The sequence below is a fragment of the Mustela putorius genome, unplaced genomic scaffold (genome assembly GCF_011764305.1).
Source record: "Mustela putorius furo isolate JIRA1106 unplaced genomic scaffold, ASM1176430v1.1 tig00003896_pilon_pilon_pilon, whole genome shotgun sequence".
NCBI lineage: Eukaryota > Metazoa > Chordata > Mammalia > Carnivora > Mustelidae > Mustela > Mustela putorius.
This window is the reverse complement of record NW_025422045.1, coordinates 8,079,970-8,098,371: the sequence shown is the minus strand read 5'-3', so window position 1 is coordinate 8,098,371 and position 18,402 is coordinate 8,079,970. Positions and strand designations below refer to the sequence as shown.

General features: G+C 38.5%; 1 protein-coding gene across 7 annotated transcripts in view; it reads right to left on the bottom strand.

The window, feature by feature from the left end:
* TRIP4 (thyroid hormone receptor interactor 4) overlaps positions 1-18,402 on the bottom strand; it is an 88,772-nt gene that overhangs the window by 41,670 nt on the left and 28,700 nt on the right. For all 7 annotated transcript variants that reach the window (XR_001180544.2, XM_045067411.1, XM_004758705.3 and 4 more), the window contains 3 exons: positions 6,552-6,764; positions 4,288-4,366; positions 1,789-1,918 (listed from right to left, as the gene is read on the bottom strand). Coding sequence is in view for 6 of the 7 variants with exons in the window: in XM_045067411.1 (XP_044923346.1) it covers positions 1,789-1,918; positions 4,288-4,366; positions 6,552-6,764 (422 nt within the window). In the remaining variant the exon portion in view is untranslated. The remainder of the gene's footprint in view (positions 1-1,788; positions 1,919-4,287; positions 4,367-6,551; positions 6,765-18,402) is intronic.

Genomic DNA, 18,402 nt, shown 5'->3' with positions numbered 1-18,402 from the left:
GGCCTATTCCTAAGATCATACTGACAAAGAAACTGAGAACTAGAAGGAATTTTGATGACCCAACTCTCTCATGCTATAGATAATGGGCCTGGGGCTCAAAGAAGTTAAGTGACTACTCAAAATGAACAAATCCAGTCACAACTGACTTTGTGCATAATATACAAAGTGACATAACACACACAGTGATGCCTGTGATATACACAGACAGGCACAGGGAAATACTGAATTTAGATTCATATATAGATTTCAATTTTTCAGGACACAGCTGAAATTCTACAAGTTTTAAAGTAGACTGAGACGGGGAGGTTTCAGAGGGCTCAGAAGAAAGCTGGTCCTACATGTGAACCTAAATAATGAAACTGGTACCCTGGAACACATGAGAAAAGGGGGCATTAGCAGGGAGAGACCCCTTTCTAGTTTCCATTTACCCAGAAATGTACTCCATTGCCAATTCTATTTCTAATGATAAAATTTTATTGAGTAGGGACAGAAGTGATATTTAAAGGATTAAGAGTAAATATGAGTTAAAAAACCTTTGCAATGAGGGCACCTGGCTGGCTCAGTGGGTTGAGCCTCTGCCTTTGGCTCAGGTCATGATATCAGGGCCCTGGATCAGTCCAACACCAGGCTCTCTGCTCAGCAGGGAGCCTGGTCCACCACCCCCCCGCACTCCGCCTTTCGGCCTACGTGTGATCTCTCTCTGTCAAATAAATAAATAAAATCTTGAAAAAAACAAACAAAAAAAACCTTTGTGATGGGCTTACTTAAGAAATAGCTTTCCAAGATATATCTCAGATTTACAGCAAATGGTTTGGAAGGAGGAAGCGTGTCTAACTAAAGGATTATAATGCCCAGAATAGACTCCCAGTTTAGGTACAATAAGTAAAATATTCAGGGGTCTCCAAGGACCTTCACAGATTCTCACACAGCCATTTGAAAAATGAGTGTATAAGTCCAATTTAAACAATTTTACCACTGGCTCTGAATACATATTTTGTTCAAAAGAAGAAAAACGTGTAAGAAATAAAAAACAGAATTAACAAATCAATAAAACTGTCTCCTAAACAAAAGTTGATGTGCTAAATGACAAATGTGTAGGAGTGTAAAAGCCAATTTAGGGACTTTTTTTTTTTTTAAAGATTTTATTTATTTATTTGACAGAGAGAAATCACAAGTAGGCAGAGAGGCAGGCAGAGAGAGAGAGGAGGAAACAGGCTCCCCGCTGAGCAGAGAGCCCAATGTGGAACTCGATCCCAGGACTCTGAGATCACGACCTGAGCCGAAGGCAGTGGCTTAACCCACTGAGCCACCCAGGCGCCCAAGGGACATTATAATATAGTGATCATTAAGTCAGAAAACAAATTAAGCATCAAAGGGAAGGAAGGGTAAATCATGCCTTTCCATGATATGCCACTACCCTCACTCTTCCAGAGGCAATTTCTTACAGCAGACTACACAGGGTAAGCACTCTAACATATGCCAACTGGCTACAAGCGGAACAACTGAGGAATTCTATCAACCCAAATCAACTTTCTGGGGGTATACCAGCATCTGCCAAAAATTAAAAAAAATGTTACAGGGTAAGATCCTCTTGGTGGGAGCCTAATTCATTCAAACATGAATTCAAAAACAAGATGTAAGCCATGTTATGCAGCAGAACTCTTCTTTTACTGTGAATCTTTCATACTCCACCCTAGAAAGGTACCAAGTGGCAGAATAAATGTTCTAATGGCCAGAATTTATAGACTAGTCTATTGCTTAGGATTTGTTATTCAAACCATATCATACCTAGTTCTGTCAAATTCTAACAGTTTGTCTTTGTGCTTAATAGCCTTCTCCAGACCAGACTTAATTCGCAATTCTTGATGAGGAAGAAGGTCCTTGGTAGAGATGTCCACTTTTCCAGAATTCTCCGTCCCTGAAATTCAATAAGGAAACCAAACGGTGTCAGGCTATAATATAAATTAGTTGTATCACTGGGCAGCAAAGAACAAAGAATCAGAAGATCTGGCTCTGCTCCAGATGGCTGACAGTCTTAACTGCAATGAAAAACAAATACACAGGCCAAGCTTTACTTATCAAGCATCAAGCATGGCTTGATACCGAATCAGTTCTCAGTATATAATAGGATCTCTTTCTGAAGTTTGGATCACTAAGGGTACCAAATTGTTACACAATATAAAAATGCATTATAGGGGCACCTGGGTGGCTCAGTGGTTTGAGCCTCTGCCTTCAGCTCAGGTCATGATCTCAGGGTCCTGGGACAGAGCCCGGAATCAGGCTCTCTGCTCAGCAGGGAGCCTGCTTCCCCACCTGCTCTCTCTCTGCCTGCCTCTCTGCCTACTTGTGATATATCTCTCTCTGTGTCAAATAAATAAAATCTTAAAAAAAAAAAAGAAACTAATTATAAACTACTAATTGAAAAAGGAAAACATAAAATTCTATATATATTATAATCACTACTTTATAATACCAATCAATCAAACTTTATTAAAAAAAAAATGGGGGAACCTAAGTGGCTTAGTCAGTAAAGTGATTGACTCTTGATTTCAGCTCAGGTCATGATCTCAGGGTACTGGGATCAAGCCCCTGTGTTAGGTTTCATGCTCAAGGGGGAGTCTGCTTGAGATTCTCTCTCCCTCTCACTGTCCTTCCCATCCCCAGCTTGTGTGTGTGAGCTCTCTCTAAAATAAGTAAATCTTTAAAAAAAAAAAAAATGAACTAGAGCAAAAACAAAAACTGCATAGATGTAAATTTAAAAATAAAATCTTGGGGCGCCTGGGTGGCTCAGTGGGTTAAGCCGCTGCCTTCGGCTCAGGTCATGATCCCAGGGTCCTGGGATCGAGTCCCACATCAGGCTCTCTGCTCGGCAGGGAGCCTGCTTCTTCCTCTCTCTCTTTCAGCCTGCCTCTCTGCCTACTTGTGATCTCTGTCTGTCAAATAAATAAATAAAATCTTTAAAAAAAAAAAAAATAAAAAAAAAAAAAATAAAATCTTGGGCCGCCTTAGGTGGCTCAGTCATTTAAGCACCTGTCTTCCACTGTAGTCATGATCTCAGGGTTCTGGGATCAAGCTCCACATGCAGCTCCTCCCTCTTCCTTTGCCCCTCCACCCACTCCTGCTCTTTCTTTCTCAAATAAATAAAATCTATAAAACAAATAAATAAGTATGGTAAAATTTTACAAAATTAAAAAAATACATATTTTTTAAAGTTTTCAATTTAAGTAATCTCTACACCCAACATGGGGCTCAAACTCACAACCCTGAGGTCAAGAGTCGCATGTTCCACCAAATGAATGAGCCAGGTGCGCAGTCCTGAACTATTTTTATTATGTGTTTTACAACTATAGAAGACTTAGAAAAGAGCTGGAAAAAAAAAGTAGACTTCTGTGTAATTTTCAGTTAGCTTCCCTTAATGTTAATACCTTATCTTACATAACTATAGTATATTTATCCAAAGAAATTAACATTAGTACAATACTATTAACTAAATTACAGTCTTTATTTGGATGCCAACGTTTTTGCCATTAATGTTATTTTCCGCTCTGGAATCAAACTCAGAATCCCACATTGCAGTTAGCTGTCATGTCGCCTCAGTGTCCTCTAATTTGTGATAATTCTTCAGCCTTTCCTGGTTTTTCATGACCTTGCAAATCTTCTATTCTTAAACTTTTCATCCAACAATTTTAGTATCCATTAGTGGATCTTGCCCATGGCAATTACTACTACTGTGGTATTCTAATTGGTGATTTTCTATAACCCTCATTCATTCATGGTAATAATTGGAATTCTTCTATAATAAAGAGCTATCTCTTCTCTCCCATTTATTAACTTATTTATTTAATTTGAGACATTAATTTTATTCTTTGAGTTATAATCCAATATTATTAGTAGTAGTTTTTTTGCTCAATGTTAGGTGGTTTTAATAATTTTGAAAAAATGATTGTAGAATAAATGAGTGAATAAACTGCATCTTGCATACCAGGATACAAGAAAGAAACAATCAGGGGCACCTGGGTGGCTCAGCAGGTTAAACATCTGCCTTCGGCTCAGGTCATAATCCCAGGGTCCTGGGTTCAAGCCCCATATCACGCTTCTTGCTCTGTGGGGAGCCTGCTTCTCCCTCTCCATTTCCCTCATCCTTGTGTTCCCTCTCTTGCTACCTTTCTCTGTCATAAATAAATAAAATCTTTAAAAAAAAAAAAAAAAAAAAAAAAGAAAGAAACAATCAGATACAACAAAATGTATCCACCACCACCATGATCCAATGGAAAGATTGCTGCCTACCTGACATTAACTTCTTCAGCAGTTTCTGGCTCTTATTAGAGTCACGCTGTAAAATATCCTGTTCTTCACGAGTACATACCTATAAAGTAATAAGAACAAGACACATGATCCTAGTTACATTAATTTTGTTTGCTTGATATCCTAAAATGTAATCTCAAATTACACATTAGTTATGGCAATAAAATAATGAGACTGTTGCTGGTTTTGTTATCCAAACACACCAGAAATATACATATCCAAATGAGTTTGCCCTTGTCTCTTTCCACTTCTCCCTTCTTTTATGAACAACAGAAAAAACTTACCTCACTGGAAGTGCCCCTGAATGATTTGTTTAAAAATGAAAAAAAAAATCTTACGTACTTTCAAAGGACAAAGATTTGCTATCACTGAGAATGTTGGGGAAAAACATGTAAGACTTTTTTTTTTTAATTTAAAGATTTTAATCGGGCTCCTTGCTCGGCAAGGAGCCTGCTTCTCCCTCTGCCTCTGCCTGCCATTCTGTCTGCCTGTGCTCGTTCTCTCCCCCTCTCTCTCTGATAAATAAATAAAATCTTAAAAATTAAAAATAAATAAATAAATAAATTTAAAGATTTTATTAATTTATTTGACAGAGAGAGAGATCATAAGTAGGCAAAGAGGCAGGCAGAGAAAGAGGGAGAAGCAGGCTCCCCGCCAAGCAGAGAGCCCAACGTGGGACTCGATCCCAGGACCCTGAGCCAAAGGCAGAGGCTTAACCCACTAAGCCACCCAGGCGCCCCGTAAGACTTTTTTTTAAAAGACTTCCAGTTCTGATCATAAAATCCAAGTCTTATGAAAGAAGATAAGTAGATGTCTTATTAGAAAGAACCAGAAAGAGGCACCTGGGTGGGTGGCTCAGTTGTTAAACATGCCTTCAGCTCAGGTCACCATCCCAGAGTCCTGGGATTGAACGCTGCATTGGGCAGGCTCCCTGCCTGGAGGGAAGCCTGCTTCTCCCTCTCCCACTCCCCTTGCTTGTGTTCCCTCTCTGGCTGTATCTCTCTCTGTCAAATAAATAAATAAAATCTTAAAAAAAAAGAAAGAAAGAAAGAAAGAACCAGAAAAAGCAAATTACAGTGCTACCAATGAAAACTAGTCTAATTTTTACACTTTTATAATGTATATATTTCATTTCTTTGTCTTTGAATATTACCTACTTATAAAATAATGAATATATTAAGCAAAGAAAAAGTTCTGTTTATTATAAAATCACTGCAACGATAAGAAGGGAGGCAAAAAAAGAGTTATTTAAAAACAATTTCAGGGGCACCTGGGTGGCTCAGTGGGTTAAGCCTCTGTCTTCGGCTCAGGTCATGATCTCAGGGTCCTGGGATCAACCCGCATCGGGCTCTCTGCTCAGCGGGGAGCCTGCTTCCCTCTCTCTCTCTGCCTGCCTCTCTGCCTAGTTGTGATCTCTGTCTGTCAAATAAATAAATAAAATCCTTAAAAAACAAAACTAAACTAAACTAAACTAAAAACAATTTCATACTGAATTTATAAAGCTGCAAGACTTCATGGCCAATTTGCTTTACATTGCTCCATGTCTTGAATTGAAGGGCGCAAGGGATCTAGCGGAAAACAGTGAAATTGGCTGTAAGTTGCCTCAGTTGCACACGAAGTTTCTGCCAGCAGCTATAGGGCATTTCTCTAGAGAAAACCCCATATAAGAAGATATTTACTGCTGTTTTATGAATTTTTGTCTTATGAATATTTTTGATGGAAGACACTACATTTTTTTAGGCGATTCACTATCAGCTTATTTTTTGAGTATACTGAACAATTAAAGGACCCATCAGAGAAGAAAAAACAAAGCAATATAAAATGGATGTCGTCACTGATACTAAAGCAACTGCTTCTGCCAGCCTGATCAACTGGCAGAATAAGTTTTCTAGACAAACTCATTAGGGTGTTTGTAAGATAGTTACTACTACATTATTGAGGTCATTCTCTCAGACAATGAAGGTGAAAAGGAGGTATCCTGGAAACAGAAGCTATAATAACCTGAGATTTATGTTACAGTACAAGACTTGGAGTCAACAATGTATATACTCAAAACTCTTCTCACTAATAGGCCTCAGTACTAAGACATAACCTTGGGTTTTTGACTAATTAAGTTCCTGCTACTAGAGTTAACTGAACATTGGAGGGAAAAAATTTCCTAAGAAAAAGAGAAATTACGAGGGGTGTGAATGTCCCTACATATTCAACCAAAGGACAGTAAAATAAAATACAAAAAAACAATTTACCAGGGTACCGCAGAAAAAGCAGGGGCCAGAGCCCTCCTGTTCACAGACAATGCGCCCACAGATCAGACAGTTATTGATCAGCTTATGCTTCTGGCCCAGGCAATCACATGGATGGCGACCAGGGATCAGGACTGCAAGCCTGTCCTGTCCCTCTTTTGTGTATAAACTGACAAACTTTGTCTTCTTCTTTAAGGAGTTGCTGTTCTCTTGTACCTAATTGTACAAAGATATCAGAAATAACATCAAATAATTAATGGTAAGAAGAGAAAAACCTCAGTTCAGTTCAATGACAACTTATACACTGCCTAGGAACCATGACAGAAGGAAAGGAATGGGAGAAATACAAATTAAGGGTTATCATCAAGGGTCTGAAGAAAGGTTAGATTCTAGAAAAACTAGCTGACATGCCTTGCTTTTTCTGCCAGTAGCTTTCTTTCTTTCTTTTTTTTTTAAAAGATTTTATTTATTTATTTGACAGACAGAGATCACAAGTAGGCAGAGAGGCAGGCAGAGAGAGAGGAAGGGAAACAGGCTCTTTGCCAAGCAGAGAGCCCAATGCAGGGCTCGATCCCAGGATCCTGGGATCATGACCTGAGCTGAAGGCAGAGGCTTTAACCCACTGAGCCACCCAGGCGCCCCTGCCAGTAGCTTTCAATCCTCTATTACAGCTGGTAGAAAGCAAATGCAGCAGTAAAAGCTATTTATGTGGCATATTTAAGCATAGCTAAAGTAGAGATCATAAGAAACAAAAATGCCCTTCAAAATAGATAATACTCAAATATCTTTAAATATGATCAATAAAATAAGAAAAATCAAGCACCTGGGTGGCTCAGTGGGTTAAGCCTCTACTTTCAGCTCAGGTCATGATCTCAGAGTCCTGGGATGGAGTCCTGCATCAGGCTCTCTGCTCAGCAGGGAATCTGCTCCCCCCAACCACTGCCTGCCTCTCTGCCTACTTGTGATCTTCCCCTCTCTGTCAAATACATAAATAAATAAAATCTTTTAAAAAATAAAATAAAATGAGAAAAATCAAGAAAGAGGTATGTGGGTGGCTCAGCTGGTTAAGCATCTGACTTTTGATTTCAGCTTCGGTCATGATCTCAGTAAGTGAGATGGAGCCCCGAGCTGGGCTCATTGCACAGCACGGAGTCTTCTTGAGATTCTCTCTCCCCCCTTTCCCTCTGCCCCTTCCCCTGCTCATACCCTTACTTGCTCTCTCTCTAAATAAATAAATCTTTCAAAAAAAAAAAGAAGAAGAAAAAAATTAGCTCCATAAGAAAAAGATGACACAATAGAAAAATGGGCAAAATATCTAAACAGGAACTTCATAAAAGAAAATATCCAACTGGTCACAAGATACATGAAAAGATGCTTAATGACTTTGCTACTCATCATGGTAATGCAAAATAAAAACCAAACTGCAATACCAACCAGAATGGCTAAATTGAAAAAGACAGAAAATACAAAATGCTGGCAAGGATACAGGAAGAACAATTAAAGCTTTCATACTCTGTTGGGGAGTATACACTGCTACCTACTAAAGCTGAACATATGTATAGCTTGTGATCCAGCAATTCAGTTCTCAGATATACATGCAACAGAAATGTGCAAAAATGTTCACCAAAAACATGTACGAGAATGTTCACTGCAGCACTAGAATTGAAAATTATCCAAATGTTCAACAGATTGATGTATTCATTTAACAGAATCCTCTGTAGGAATGAGAATTAAAAAGTATAGCTATATAAAACAATATGGATAATTTTTTTTTAAGATTTTATTTATTTACTTGAGAGAGAGAGAGTGAGAGAGAGAGCATGAGAGGGCAGAGGGTCAGAGGAAGAGGCAGACTTCCACTGACATGGAGCCCGACTTGGGACTCGATCCTCGGACTCCAGGATCATGACCTGAGCCAAAGGCAGTTGCTTAACCAACTAAGCCATCCAGGCACCCAATATGGATAATTCTTTCAAAGAAGCCAGACACTAAAGAGTACACACTATTTAGCTCCATTTACACAAAATTCATGAGTAGGCAAAACTAACATGGTGTTGAAAGTCAGGAAAGTGTTTTCCCTTGGGAGGGATGTCATTTTGGGGCAAAATGGGGGTCCTCTAGAGGAATAGTAATATTTTTATTCTGGATATAGAGGAATGGTCAGTTTGTGAAAATACATCTGTTCACTTCCGTATATATGTTATAAAATAAAAAGTTTAAAAAGAGAACTATATTTATCAGCCTCTATCTTAGTCCATTCAAGCTGCTATAATAAAATATCACAGACTGAGTAGCTTATAAACAATAGAAATTTATTTCTCACAGTTTTAAAGGCTAGAAGTCTAAGATCAGAGTGCCAGCATGGTTGGTGACCCTCTTACAGGTCGAAGGAATGATTTCTTCTAGATCATTCTATCATGACACAATAAAAGGGACTAGGGAGTTCTGTGGGATCTCTTTTACAATACAAATCCCAAGAATGCCTGGATGGCTCAATTGGTTAAGCATCTACCTTCAGTTCAGGTCATGATCTCAGGGCCCTAGAATGGAGTCTTGCTCAGTGGAGAGCCTGTTTCTCCCTCTGCCTGCTGCTCCCCCTGCTTGTGCTTTCTCTCTCTGGCAAATAAATTTTTAAAAAATATTAAAAAAAAAAAAAAGAATACTAATCCCATTCATGAGGGCTATACGTTCATGACATAAGAATGTCCTAAAGGCCTCACTTCCTAATATAATCACACTAGCATTTAACATATAAATTTGGGTGGGAGGGGGCACCTGGGTGGCTCAGTGGATTAAGCCTCTGCCTTCAGCTCGGGTCATGATCCCAGGGTCCTGGGATAGAGACCTGCGTCACTCTCTGCTCGGCGGGGGGCCTGCTTCCCCTCTCTGCTTGTTGCTCTGCCTACTTGTGATTTCTCTCTCTGTCAAATAAATAAATAAAATCTTTAAAAAAAATTTTTTTGGGTAGGAGGACATAAATATTAATATTAAATATCCAGACACATAATTGTATAGATGCCTCTTGCTTTCCCTTTTCAGGGAAGAAAAATCTTTTTTTTTTTTTTTAAAGATTTTATTTATTTGTCAGAGAAAGAGACAGAAAGAGCACAGTTGGGGGAGTGGCAGGCAGAGGCAGGCAGAGGCAGGCAGAAGCAGGCTCTCTGCTTCAGAGAGCCTGATGTGGGACTTGATCCTAGGACTGGGATCATGACCTGAGCCAAAGGCAGATGCTTAACCGACTAAGCCACCCAGGCATCCCCAGAAAGGAAAAATCTTAAGAGTTCTAATGGATGGGAAAATTACTACAAGGAAGAGAAAAATTCTTGGCTAAGTATAAAGGAAGGTGACATGCCCTAATGCCCAAAGCCAAGAGTTGAGATATAGGGATAATTTAAGTCAATCTAGGTAAAAATTAAAATCTAAGAAAGTGCTAAAGATTTTACCCAATCTAGCACACTGCCATTTTTTAAACTAGTCAATTATGTCTTTGGCTGTCAGTGATGGTGGTGAGGAGACTAAAATCTCTAAACAGAAACTTGTACTTGACTCTCATTAAATTATCCAGTAACATTAAAATAAGGTATTTGAAGGCCGTGCTTTGATGAGTTCTCATATACATACAGGAAATGAGTATACATTGAGAAATAGAGTAGAGAAGGAAAGAATAAGACAAGCAAGAAAATTCATACCATATTACCGCACTGCTTAAAACCATTTACTGGCTTCCCACTATGCTGAGAATAGAAATCCAAGCTACTTATAATGCCCTATAAAGTTTTAGATACGGCCTCCAGGTGCTCTCCAACCTCATGTACATATCACTCTTGCTCTGTTCACTATGTGCCAGCCACACAGGCTGCTGTTAGTTCCCAGAACACCTGTCTCCACTTCCCCTTTGCACTTGTCATTCCCTCCATCTGAACTGTTCCTAGCCCATCTCTTCATATACTTTTCAGTGTTCAGTTCTTAGCTATAATTTTACTCCCTCAGAGGCTTTCCCTGAATGTCCTATATAAAGTAGCTCCCTTCCTATCAAGTACTGTCTATCACACTGCCCTTTGTACTTTTCTCATGGCAGTTTTCACAATCTATAATTACTTTTAAAAATTGGCTTTTTAAAAAAGATTTTATTCAAAAACAAATAAATATTTTATTCATTTTACATAGAGGGAGAGAGCTAGCACAAGCAGAGGGAGAAGCAGGATCCCCGCTGAGCAGGAACCCAACGCAGGACTCAACCCCAGGATCCCATGATCACGACCTGAGGAGAAGGCAGACACTCAACAAACTGAGCCACCCAGGTGCCCCTTGACTGTCTTTTCTATCTTTCCTTTGAACCACTAAGATGTAATCTAGGAGAGCATGGGAACCTAATATGGTTTGTTTACTGCTATTATTCTTGACATATAGTAGACACAATACAATTTCCTGAATAACCAAATGAACTGTCTATAGAAGTTAAAGACACATTTACCTACAGGTCCATAAGTGGAACTATAAGTACACAACAAGATCATTTTTTATGATTCCAGGTCTATGAATTTGCTCATTTACTAAAATGTATTATAAATATATATATATATTTTTTTTTTTTAAAGATTTATTTATTTGACAGAGAGAAATTACAAGTACACTGAGAGGCAGGCAGAGAGAGAGAGAGAGAGAAGGAAGCAGGCTCCCTGCCGAGCAGAGAGCCCAACGCGGGACTCGATCCCAGGACCCTGAGACCATGACCCGAGCCGAAGGCAGCGGCTTAACCCACTGAGCCACCCAGGCGCCCCATAAATATATTTTAAAATTTTGTAAATATATTTAAAATTTTATTTAAAAATTTTTATTTTTTATTAAAAATTTATTTAAAATTTGTAAATAAATTTTGTAAATATATTTTAAAATATTGTAAATATATTTAAAAATAAAAATATATCTAAAAATAAATTGTAACCCCCAAATCAATACACCAGGTACTTTCACAATCATTTGTGGACATGCACAGCGTGGCAAACAATCTGATCTTCCAAATGAATAGATCTCCCACTAAAAGGCTAACCAAGGCAGTAATCTGCCTTCTCGTTTCAGCTCTCATACTGTAAACAAAAGTCTTATTTTTAGTCTACTTAGTCCACTTTTTTTTTTTTAAAGATTTTATTTATTTATTTGACAGACAGAGATCACAAGTAGGCAGAGAGGCAGGCTGAAAGAGAGAGAGGAAGAAGCAGGCTCCCTGCCGAGCAGAGAGCCCGATGTGGGACTCGATCCCAGGACCCTGGGATTATGACCTGAGCCAAAGGCAGCAGCTTAACCCACTGAGCCACCCAGGTGCCCCTACTTAGTCCACTTTTTGTTCATGACCTCGGTATTTAAAATGGCCCTATGCATAGTGCTTAAGTGTCGCCTGTATTCCTAAGCTCAAGAAGGCTATACCTATGGGGTGCCTGGTTGGCTCAGTGGGTTAAGCCTCTGCCTTCAGCTCAGGTCATGATCCCAGCCTCACACTGGGCTCCTTGCTCAGCAGGGAGCCTGCTTCCCCCTCTCTCTCTGCCTGCCTCCCTGGCCACTACTGATCTCTCTCTCTCTCTCTATCAAATAAATAAATAAAATCTTTAAAAAAAAAAAAAAAAAAAAGGTTGTACCTTACATAGGAAACAGGTGTTAGATAAATTTTTTCAGGCATAAGTTATAGTGCTGTTGGCTGTGAGTTCATGTTAATAAATCAGTAATGCATATTAAATAAAGTGTCTTTAGGGTGCCTAGGGGGCTCAGTCATTAAGCATCTACCTTTAGCTCAGGTCATGATCCCAGGGTCCTGGGATAGAGTCCTACATCGGGCTCCCTGCTCAGCAGGAAGCCTGCTTCTCCCTTTCCCATTCCCCTCTCGCTGTGTTTCTGTTAAATAAATAAATAAAATCTTTAAAAAATAAAGTGTCTTTAAACAGAAGTACTGGGGCGCCTGGGTGGCTCAGTGGATTAAAGCTCCCGCCTTCGGCTCAGGTCATGATCTCAGGGTCCTGGGATCAAGCCCCGCATCGGGCTCTCTGCTCAGTAGAGAGCCTGCTTCCCTCTCTCTGCCTGCCTCTCTGCCTACTTGTAATCTCTGTCTGTCAAATAAATATATAAAATCTTTAAAAAAAATAAACAGAAGTACATATAAAATAAGGTTAAGTACTGAATGTTTTATAGAAATGTTGTGACCAGATGCTCACAGAAACCTAACCCTTTATTTCCCCTAAGAGTAATGGTTCAGGGGACCTGGGTGGGTCACTCAGTTAAGCATACAAGCCTTTGGCTCATATCATGATCCTGGAATCCTGGGATCGAGTGCCAAATCACACTCCCTGCTCATCGGGAAGTTTGCTTCTCCCTCTCCCTCTGCCTCTCCCCTACTATGCTTACCCTCTCTCTCTCTCTCAACTAAACAAAATCTTAAAAAAAAAAAAAAAAGTAATGGTTCAGTATTCACTAATTCAGTGTACACTGCAGTGCTAATAAGAAATTACTACGTAGGGGATAAACCATTTTTTTCAAAATCATTTTCCAAGTTTGCTTAATGAGTAGAAAATACTTAAGAACAAAATATAGACTTGGAAACAGGTTGTTGAAAGATAAGCTGCTCTTAAAGCATTAAGAGATATAAAATTAAGTGTTAAGTCAATATTAATTAGTTCCCTACCCAAGCCTGGGAACTTAAGAGTGAACCATGCTTTTATTTTCCCTCATGAAACATACTTAACAAGCAAGCATCAAGGCACTTTATTCATTAAGATCCATTACTAAAAACAGTGAAATACTCTGTTAAGCTAAGACTGGCATCTACTGCACTAAAAAACTAGGTTGTAGCACAATATTACATAGTTAATGGTGGCTTTAATGTGAATTGGTAAATGAGTGAGTTGACCAAAGAGATTAGAGCAACATAGGACTGGATGGATGAAAGACTAAATTATTACAAAAAAGGGGTGCCTGGATAGCTCAGGGTTTGGGCCTCTGCCTTCAGCTCAGGTCATGGTCTCAGGACCCTGGGATGGAGCCCTGCATCCAGCTTTCTGCTCGGCGGGGAGGCTGCTTCCCCGTCTCTCTCTGCCTGCCTCTCTGCCTACTTGTGATCTCTCTCTCTGTCAAATAAATAAATGAAATCTTAAAAAAAAAAAAAAAGTTTTAAAAAAGAGCTTTAAATTATTACAAAAAAGAAATATCAAAAAGAATTGGAATATTAAATTTTAAAATATTTATCAATAGCTTCAAAGTATTTAAAAACTAAACTGGAAGTTCTGAAAAATTATCCTTAGGAAATTGACTCAAAGGAGAAAACATAGATAATAGTTCTCATGTTGTTTTCAACAACTTTCTCTACTGGATGCTAAAATTTATTAAAGTTATTATTGGGGTTATCTGGGTGGCTCAGTCAATTAAGCAACCAACCCTTGATTTCTGCTCAGATCATGACCTCAGGGTTGTGAGACTGAGTCCTGCATCAGCCTCATACTCTCTCCCTCTGCCACTCCCCCTAACCCCCACTCTCCTCTCTTAAGTAAATAAATAAACCTTTAAAAAATTCCATTGTTGTATTTTATGTTATTATTAATGATTATTTTACTTATATTTAAAGATTTATTTTAAAGAGAAGAGAGTGCACGTGCAAGAGCACACATGCACAGGAGCTGGGAGAGGGGCAGAGAGAGAGAAACTGAAGCAGATTCAGTGCTGAGCACAAAGCCCAACTCGAGGTTCAATCTCACATACAGAGATCATAACCTGAGACAAAACCAAGAGTCAGAGGCTCCACCAAGTGAGCCACCCAGATGCCCCCACAATTATTCTTAAAAAAATGAAATAAGGGTTTAAAATTTATTTCCATTATTTGAGGCAGCTGGCTGGCTCAATGGAGCATGTGACTCTTGGTTTTAGGGTAAAGAGTTCAAGCCCCAGGTTGGATATGGAGCTCACGTAAAAGAAAAAAAAATGTTATCTGTGATTTGATCACTCTGGCCAGAAAATATTCTCTTTACGTTCCCATTATACTTTTACCCCCTTAAGATTCTATGTACTTGCAGTCACCACTTGTAAAATATACATTCACACATATCGATGTAATACATCTTCTACTTTAAAAACAAGTAATTTCACTGATAAGAGTAACAGAAAAATCACTCAAAATAATGTTCAGATGAATTATAAACCTAAATGTGAAAACTGTAACATTTAAACTATTAGAGGAAAATTTAGAAAAATATATTTTTTTACTTTGGAATGGGAAAAATGCCATAAGGCTTAAGTAAGCTATAAAAAGCATAAAACAAAGAAAAAGATCAATACATATAACTACATTAAAATTGAAAATTCCTGGGCACATGGGTGGCTCAGTTGGTTAAGCAACTGCTTTCAGCTTAGGTCATGATCCTGGAGTCCCAGGATGGAGCCCTGCATTGGGTACCCTGCTCAGTGGGGAGTCTGCTTCTCCCTCCTACCCTCCCCACTCTCGTGCTCTTGGTCTCTCATGCTCTCTCTCTCAAATAAATAAATAAAATCTTTTTTAAAAAATTTATTTATTTGAGAGAGACAGTGAGAAAGAGCATGAGTGAGGAGAAAGTCAGAGGGAGAAGCAGACTCCCCATGGAGCTGGGCGCCTGATGCGGGACTCGATCCCGGGATTCTGGGATCATGACCTGAGCCGAAGGCAGTCATCCAACCAACTGAGCCACCCAGGCGTCCCATGAAAAAGACTTTCAACTCAGCAGAAAAGCAGATAAAGAATATGAAGAAGTAGGGGCACCTGGGTGGCTTAGTCATTAAGTGTCTACCTTTGGCTGAGGTCACAATCTCAGGGTCCTGGGATTGTGCCCCACATCAGTCTCCTTGCTCAACGGGAAGCCTGCTTCTCCCTCTCCCACTCCCCCTGCTTGTATTCCCTCTCTTGCTGTCTCTCTCTCTGTCAAATAAATAAATAAAAAATCTTAAAAAAAATATGAAGGTTATAATAACCCAAAAGGCTAAAAAAATGGAAACCAAAAACAAGTCAACAAACTCTCCAAAATGACACACTCTCAATTTAGAATTCATGTGTATGCAAAGTAAAATGAAATACCATTTCTTACACTTAAAATAGGCAAAACTTGGGACGTCTGGCTGTCTCAGTCTAGAGCATGCGACTCTTGATTTTAGGATTATAAATTCAAACCCCCCATTGGTGTAGAGATCATTTTTTTTAAGTTAAATAAAATAAATAAAAAATAAAAACAAAATAATAATTTTTTTAAAGGGCAAAACTTTAAAGGCTTCACATTATAAATTGGCAAAGAAGAAGAAAAGAGAAATCACTTACCTTGATGGAAGGAGGTAAAAATTGGTACAATTACTTTAGAAATTAATTTTTAGTTTCAGTAAAAGAAAAACTAAGAAAGTCTATAACCCAGCAATTCAAATAACAGGTAAATACATCCTAAAGAAACTCTCAAGTGTACCTGAAGGAAATATGTATAAGAATGTCCAATGCAGGGGTACCCGGGTGGTAAGCACACGGGTCTTCATTATATTAGTCATTATTCTTTCTGGGTTTTTTTCTACCTAAAAAAGCCTATTTATGAACTACCATATGATCCAGCAACCCCACTTCTGAGTATACATCCAAAAGGATTAAAAGTAGGGTCCTGAAGAGATAATTGCACACTGATGTTCAGAGCAGCACTATTCACAACAGCCAAAAAGAGAAAGCAATTCAAATGTACATTGAGAGATGAATGGATAAACAAAATGTGGTATACACATAAAACAGAATACTATTTAGCCTTAAAAGAGAAGGAAATTTTGACATATGCTACAACATAAATGAGCCTTAAGAACACTATGCTATAAGGGGCGCCTGAGTGCTTCAGTTGGTTGGACAACTGCCTTCAGCTCAGGTCATGATCCTGGAGTCCCGGGATCGAGTCCCACATCGGGCTCCCAGCTCCATGGGGAGTCTGCTTCTCCCCCTGACCTTCTCCTCACTCGTGTTCTCTCTCACTGTCTGTCTCTCAAATAAATAAATAAAATCTTTAAAAAAAAAAAAAGAACACTATGCTATGTGAAATAAGCCAGGCACAAAAAGAAAAATAGTGTTTTATTCTACTTAGTTGTAAAGCAGTCAAATTCATAGAAACAGAAAGTAGAATGGTGGTTGACAGGGACTGGAAGAAGGAGAAAATGGGGAGCTATTTAATGGGTACAGAGTTTCAGCTTTGCAAGGTGAAAATGTTCTGGAGATCTATTGTACAACAATATGCAAATACTTTTAATACTATTAACCTATACATTTAAAAATTGGTTAAGATGGTAAAAAAAAAAAACTTACCAATTGTACATCTTAAGTATGTGCAATTACATATGTATGACAATTACACCTCAATAAAGCTAATTTTTTAGAAAAACTATTCTTGTTCATTGTAAAAATAAAAAATAGAAAATACAAGAGTATAGAGAAGAAAAATTAAAACACTTACTGTCACATTACTTGAAGAAACACCAGTTTTAAAATTTGCCTTTTAGCCTTCTGAGGTTTGCGTGTGTGTGTGTGAAAGTATATTTGTGTGTATATAGAATAAGTAATTTTCAAACACAAAAAATCAAATATATATATTTTATTCATGCATTTTTCACTCAATATTTTATGAGTATTTTCCCAAATTACATATTTTAGAGAACAGTTTTATTAGTTGCATGATGTTCTATCTAATGAGGGAAACATAATTAATTTAATCTTTCTCTTACTGGTAAATAGGTCCGTTCAAATTTTCAAGCATTTCTTTTTTTTTTTTTAAGATATATTTATTTATTTTTTTTTTTTTTAAAGATTTTATTTATTTATTTGACAGAGAGAAATCACAAGTAGGCAGAGAGAGAGAGAGGAGGAAGCAGGCTCTCTGCTGAGCAGAGAGCCCGATGCGGGACTCGATCCCAGGACCCTGAGATCATGACCTGAGCCGAAGGCAGCGGCTTAACCCACTGAGCCACCCAGGCGCCCAGATATATTTATTTATTTTAGAGAGGGACAGTGTGCCGTGGGGAGGGACAGAAGAGAGGGAGAAAAAGAGAGACCCAAGTCAAGTCCCTGCTAACCGTGGAGGCTGACATGGGGTTCAATCTCATGATCCTGGGATCACAACCTGAGTGGAAACCAAGAATTGGTCGCTCAGCCAACTAAGTTACCCTGGCATCCCTTTGCATGCATTTCTGATTACCTTCTTATGTTAGATTTTTGAATCAAACTAGTAAGTCAAAAGGATATGAACATTTCTATGGTTCTTGATGTATGGTGCCAAACTGTCCCCCAGAAAGCTAAAACCAATCTACGGGGCATCTGGGTGGCTCAGTCATTAAGCGTCTACTTATTTTATTCTGCTTGATGAAAGGCTTAAATTTCTATTCTTTTCCTTTAACTTATTACTTTGCAAATACTTTTCCGCATTTTTTTTTGCACTGTCATCACACTCAAAGTTTTTTAGTCAGCTCTCTTCCATCTTAGCATAATTAATTATTCCCTTTTATTGGGATATTTAGTTTGTCAAATTTCCTTGATTATAAATATTTCTGCTTACCTCATAGGGCTATTTTGAGAGTCATGATAAAATACATAAAAACTTTAAAAACTAAATGATAATGGTGGCGGCAGTAATAGATGGTACAAAGTAGGAACACTCTTAAATAACAGAACTGTTCATTCTTTTAGTAAACACACACACACACACACACACACACAATGTTGAAGTTGAAGCCCTGGTGACCTTCATTAAATATTTTCCTTTTAGGGGCACCTGGGTGGCTCAGTCAGGTAAGTATCTGCCTCCAGCTCAGGTCATGGTCTCCAGGTCCCGGGATGGAG